Source organism: Aspergillus thermomutatus, assembly GCF_002237265.1.
Source record: "Aspergillus thermomutatus strain HMR AF 39 chromosome Unknown NODE_209, whole genome shotgun sequence".
Taxonomy (NCBI): Eukaryota; Fungi; Ascomycota; class Eurotiomycetes; order Eurotiales; family Aspergillaceae; genus Aspergillus; species Aspergillus thermomutatus.
Genome location: NW_020798258.1, coordinates 47,002 through 53,226, shown reverse-complemented (window position 1 = coordinate 53,226; position 6,225 = coordinate 47,002). Strand labels below are relative to the sequence as shown.

The window sequence follows — 6,225 nt, the reverse complement described above, 5'->3', positions numbered from 1 at the left end:
GATGGGGGGTTGGGGTGGAAGTAGGGTGTTGTATACTCTGGCTGTGGGACGGATGGTTGTATGTTTGTGGTTATGGAAGATGGTGGTAATGAATGAGCTTAATGTTGACACTGATGCTGATGAGGATGCTGATGCTTGTACTGAACGCTAAACAGTGATATCGTAACATGACCATGACCGACAATAACTCCAAAGACAGACGGCATCTCCATCAGCTATGAATCCGTCGGGGGACGATAGTTTCCTCCCGTGAACCTGAGAACAGTCAGTTCGCTGCATATCAAGAAGACGAAGATACATACCGACTCCACAGGAAACTAAACAGCCCCTGCGATTGATCCTGACTGCGCTTGGCCCAGCCATGGTCGACATTATAGTGCTTCACGTCTTGAAGACCGGCAAAGAGCCCCCGTCCGGCCGTTGGGTGCTGCACCCGTTAGTCCGCATGCCAATCAACGAGTACGTCCGAGTAAAGACTGCAAAGTACATACGCGACGTTCCGCACCAGAGCGAACCCAGAGATCAGCTCCATAGTCATTTTGGAGACGAGAGGAGGAAGATTCGGTCATTCTGCCACGACAAGTGCTTTCTGATTTGATTGATAAGGTTGTATGCGGCTGCTTCGCTGAGGTAGTTTCAGTGCGTCGCGAGGTCTCAGATTGATGTTGGATAGATCAGTGATGCTGAATATGGATGTAATATCCCAGCTTCACCCACCCACCACCCTCTTTATATCTTCGAGGCCTTTCAGCTCTCCAAAGGAAACCGATTGAACCATATTGAACCACATCAAGGCACCTGTGCTTCCGAATCACCTTACCTGACGCCGGAATCGAGATGTCGACGACTACCGACCGGTTCGTGAAGGTTCCTTAGGGTGAATACGGAGGCTGAAAAGCGGCATCCAACCAAAATCACATAAATCGCCAGGTCATTCCGGATTGAAATGGCGAGGGCATGATAGGATGGCGTGGTCTAGGAATCGTGGCGCGGTGAAATGAGGTGGTGTGGTCGCCGTGTAGGCAGGTGGCATGATCTTTGAACAGGTATGTCCTAGGTTTTGCTATGTACTCCGTAAAGTTGGCGTGCGGAAGTCATGAGTGGAAGTCATGATTCGGCTCATATATCGTGCTCGAGTTCCATATTTTTTTTTTTTTTAAACTTGGTTGGTTTGCGAGGTATAGATCCTGCTGTTGGTGTTGAGTATGTGGATTGAGCAGCAGAGATACAGTTCAGATGAGAAACTGTCGGAGATTTACGGGATAGCCTTTCCTTCTAGTCGAGATATATATAGACTTGGAAATGAAAGACACTGAAGAGGACTGTCCTGCTCCGTGAACAGCGGACATTGATGATGGGTCAAGTCATTGAAGTCAGACTCTACCAGTCGCCTTCATCGGGCCTCCACGAAGGTTCAAATCGTAGATCGATGTAACAGAAGAGACAACATTGACGAGGGGGCAGTCCAATGAATAGTATCATAACCATCAGTTACTGGACTGCAGAAAGGCGAAATTCCTGTGATGGAAAAGGAAGAAACAAAAAATAAAAAAGAAATCATGACCAGTGCCGGGCTCGATCCGGCGACCTTATCGGTGTTAACGATACGTGATAACCAACTACACCAACCGGCCATTGTTGGAAAATGTTGCTCTTTTTGTATATATCACCTAATACTCAAGTTCAGAGATCACTCCCTGTTGCCCTTACTCACACCTCCTCGTTGGGATTTAGGAAACATACATTACTATCATCATCTCGACCAGGCCATTGACAACACCCCTGAGTTCAGTGTCTTGCCTATCTAGGACTGGCCTTCTCACCGAAAAGGCTCTATTGAAACCATGTCTTAGACAACGGCCCTAAGCCCCCTAGTGGACGGTTTTGTCAACTTTGTGAATTTTGCCTCATGTCCAGACTACAGAAAGGAGTGATCCGTACTTAGCAGATAATGTGGAGTGGATAGTTCCCGAATAGCAACATACTAGTTCTCTGAGCGAAGCCACCGTTCAACGTCCAACAATAGTGCCAAGCGCCATCACCCCTGAGCAGTGAGCGCTTGAGTAGGCTCGTTGGTCGAGTCTTCAGGGGTAGCCGAAAAGAATCTGGGTGCTGAATTTCCGGGGATTCCACCCCACAGTCTCCAGAACTGTTGTGAACATACCGCTGCAGAGTCAGTCTGCATGGATGGCTGGGATGCTGGATTCCGAGTCAGGGGTTGTACTGGAGAGCACGAGGATTAAACACGATCACGATCGTGATATGAGATATCCCTTCTTCGAACGCTAGGTGATTGTGTACGTCCCGACCTGGATGACATTCAAGATCTAGTTTACTATTATTGGCGTCCAGCGAACGATGGGATTTGAATCATTTGATTTGCGAGCAGAAGGCCAGTCCTCGTACTCGGCTATCGTTTTAGCCGGAGCCAGCATCTGGACTTGATATATCATCATATACAATCTGAGATCTGTGCTACGGACACTGCTCCCTGTGTATGGGGACTATCAAGTACTGAATCTGGAATCTGGACGTCTTCAGTCCAAACGTTTCTTTGAAAGCGGAAAGTTCCCAGCGACTATGAGGATAGTGTATATTCCCCAAACGACAACAGGTTGAGAAGATGGAGATCGACTGGGTGCCTGAATAGCAATCGCGTTAAAGCGTCAATTACTCAACGATAGTACTCCGTAAAGTGAAATAGAAAACCATTTGGTTGATAACTGCAGGAGCTCATCCTCTTGTCCAAGGACAGTGCAGAGTTTCATCTATTCATGGGCGCAATTGATAATAATAATAATAATAACAGTAGTGGTTGGTAAAATCGGTGGCTGAGGTATCGATTCATCAGAACAAAAATAAATCCCTACAAACGAGTATCCTGACTTAAATTATGGTGGAACATCCGGAAATTAAAGCTGCCAGCAATCGCCAATTAAACTCAAGAATGCAGGGTTACAGACGATCCACTATACCTATCCGGGACTAGCACTTCATGGTAGTAGAGTTAAATCTCCACATGGCTGCATTAGCGGAGATGAGTGCCTTGCAGTGTTGCCGCTGGAACCAAGTTGCCTGAAGATGGACAACTCACTGTTTTTCCCTCCTGTTGAAAGTGCAAGATCAGATAGGATTGAAGATGAAGTCATCGGGCAGATGAGCTGTAATGCAAGATGAAATTACTCTGCTGGCATGCTTAGAAGGGAATACAGGAATAGTCAAATTACCGAGTCAGGATGACACTGCCACCAAAATGACAGTACGGAGTACAGTCACTGAACAGGCTGAAACAGTGGCAGTCAATATTAATATCATCTGTAGGTACGGAGTATCTAGTACCACGCACGAGTCTCATCCAGACCAGCCATTGCTATCCCTCAAAGTCCAAAGACCACCATCGAACATGGAGCAATGTTCTAGATGAATGGATCTTCAATTGGATGGAGCATAGTTACATGGAGACGAAAGAATAGTTGAATCTTGTCCTGGTAAAAAATCTGAATGACAAGGCGAAAGTCATTGTTTGACCTACGACCTCTGATCAACCCGGTCTAAGCCCAAACTTGACAATGAGCAAAGCGATGATTTGCCAGTTTCGACTCGAATTTCTTGCTGTTTTGACCTTTTGACCCACCCCTGACAAACTATCCGAGCCGTGCGGACTACCACTGGTCAACTTCCTCTGGGACGATCCCTGCAACGCCCCCCTATAGTTACCAATCAGCAGCATCTGGTGCCTGACTATGCTCAATTTAGTATGCCCAGCGTCTTGGACTAACATATCAGAGTACACCGCTGCTGCTGCTGCTGTGTTCACTAACGTGTCTCCGTAATTTTCCTCGAGTTCCCCCTTTTGGGGTGCTGGCCCTGGGCCCAGAACTAATGGCTCTCTCTCTCCGTCTGTCTCCAGGGGCCATCAAGTGGGCTTTTGCTTTTGTACCGCCCACTCGCCTCCCCCCTGCTCGCCTCTTTTCTCCCTCTCTTTTCCCTTCTTTTCCTCTTCTTCTCTCCTTTCGTGGGTTTCTATCTCGAACTTCCTCAAGTCTCTTCATCTCAAGATAGCACAAAGAGGCCACCGCGCCCCTCCTTTACAAGCGCTTCATTCACTACCGCTTCACTCGTTCAGCGGGCATTCCTTGAAATTTGAAACATCTTTACATTCTTATTCACCATGAAGGGTGCTATTCTGGCCACCGCGGCCGCCATCGCTGGCACCGCCATGGCCGATGTCGCTCACATGCGTCGTCACGGCCACGATTCTTTCCACCAGCGTCGTGCTCTCTCTCAGCCTGCGCCTGAGGCTGATGCTACCTGCGGCTGCACCACCGAGGTCGTCACTGTCTGGGGCTCCCCTACCCGTAAGTATCCTAAAGTCGCGACCGAAATCGGATCGGAGCCGGTGTTTGATATGACTCGCTGCTTGGTCGAGCTTCAGATCATATCAGGATATCGGGCTCTTTTCTATCTTTTTTAAAGCTCACTGCTAACATCAGTAGTGATCCCCATTGCCACGCCCACTCCCAGCACCGTCACTTCCGAGGCTGTCACCACTCTGCACTCGACCAGCTACAGCACCGTGACTGTTGTTGTCACTCCCTCCGGTGCTGCCGCAGAGAGCCAGTCCTCTTCGACCCCCGCCGCTGTTGTGACCCCCTCGACCTCTGCTACCCCTGAGGTCACTCTCCCCACTGCCGGCGTCACCAGCTTCTCCTCGACTGGTACCTACACCATCCCCGCCACCACTCTGACCGTCACCGAGTCGACCACCGTGTGCGGAGCTACCACCACCGAACTGCCCAGCGGTACTCACACCTACGGTGGTGTCACCACTGTGGTCGAGACCTCGACCACCGTTGTCTGCCCCTACGCCACCGTTGAGCCCTCCGGCTCCACCGTGACCAGCGTCATCAGAACCACCACCTACGTCTGCCCCTCCGCTGGCACCTACACCATTGCTCCCACCACCACCTACGTCCCTACCAGCACCGTCATTGTCTACCCCACCCCCGCCACCATCACTCCTGGTACCTACACTCAGCCTGAGCAGACTGTGACCGTCACCCGTACCGACTACACCTATGTCTGCCCCTTTACCGGCCAGGACGAGGCCACCTCTGCTCCTGTTGCCGCTAGCACCACTGCCGCTCCTGCCACCACCGCGATCCCTGCCACCACCGCGGTCCCTGCCACCACCACCGCGGTCCCCTCCACCAGCTCTGCTGCTCCCTCTAGCTCCAGCAGCGCTCCTGCCTCCACTGGTGCCGTCAGCGGCCAGATGGGTATGACCTACTCTCCTTACACCAACGCTGGCGGCTGCAAGGACAAGTCCTCCATCCTCTCCGAGGTCGCCAACCTCAAAGCCAAGGGTTTCTCCCACGTCCGTGTCTACTCGACCGACTGCAACAGCTTGGAGTACATTGGTGAGGCCGCCAAGACTTCTGGTCTCCAGATGATCCTTGGTGTCTTCATCAGCAGCACTGGTGTCTCCGGTGCTCAGGACCAGGTTACCGCCATCTCCAAGTGGGCCCAGTGGGAACTCGTCAGCCTGATCGTCGTCGGTAACGAGGCTATTCAGAACGGCTACTGCGATGCTTCCACCCTTGCTGGCTTCATCTCCTCCGCCAAGTCCTCCTTCCAGTCGGCCGGCTACACTGGCAAGGTCACCACCACTGAGCCCATCAACGTCTGGCAGGCCTCCGGCTCCACTCTGTGCGGCGCTGTCGACATCGTTGGTGCCAACATCCACCCCTTCTTCAACGCCGATGTCTCCGCCGACCAGGCCGGCAAGTTCGTTGCTCAGGAGATCGCTGTCCTTGAGGGCATCTGCTCTGGCAAGGAGGTCATCAACCTGGAGACCGGCTGGCCCCACGCTGGTAACGCCAACGGCAAGGCTATTCCCGGTGCCACCGAGCAGGCTACCGCCATCAAGGCCATTGCTCAGGAAGTCGGCTCCAAGTCTGTCTTCTTCTCCTACTTCGATGACCTGTGGAAGGAGCCCGGCGAGTTCGATGTCGAGCGCTACTGGGGTTGCATTGACAACTTCAATTAAGCGCAGGTTGAGCTTGCGTTTTGAGACCATCTAGGGAGGTTTGGAGTTATTCTCAATTTTCTGTCGGCCCGGGAAATATCCTTTCTTTTTTTTGTGTGTGTTCAACGACAGTTTCCACCTTATACCATTCTCAGTATACTTCCAAGTTCCCGTAGTAGATATAACTTTTTATTCAC

General features: G+C 51.2%; 2 protein-coding genes across 2 annotated transcripts; one reads left to right on the top strand and one right to left on the bottom strand.

Moving 5' to 3' along the window:
- Positions 1-215: 215 nt before the first annotated feature.
- Positions 216-569, bottom strand: CDV56_105942 (uncharacterized protein; the record flags this gene model as incomplete). Its single annotated transcript, XM_026759561.1, has 3 exons — positions 216-255; positions 303-427; positions 492-569. The coding sequence occupies 3 exons, from the start codon at positions 567-569 to the stop codon at positions 216-218; spliced, it is 243 nt and encodes an 80-aa protein (XP_026611739.1).
- A 3,602-nt stretch (positions 570-4,171) lies between these two features.
- btgE (putative cell wall glucanase (Scw11)) lies at positions 4,172-6,049 on the top strand (the record flags this gene model as incomplete). The annotated part of the gene is made up of 2 exons (XM_026759156.1): positions 4,172-4,358; positions 4,497-6,049. 2 exons carry the CDS (start codon positions 4,172-4,174, stop codon positions 6,047-6,049), a joined length of 1,740 nt encoding a protein of 579 aa, XP_026611738.1.
- Positions 6,050-6,225: the final 176 nt, after the last annotated feature.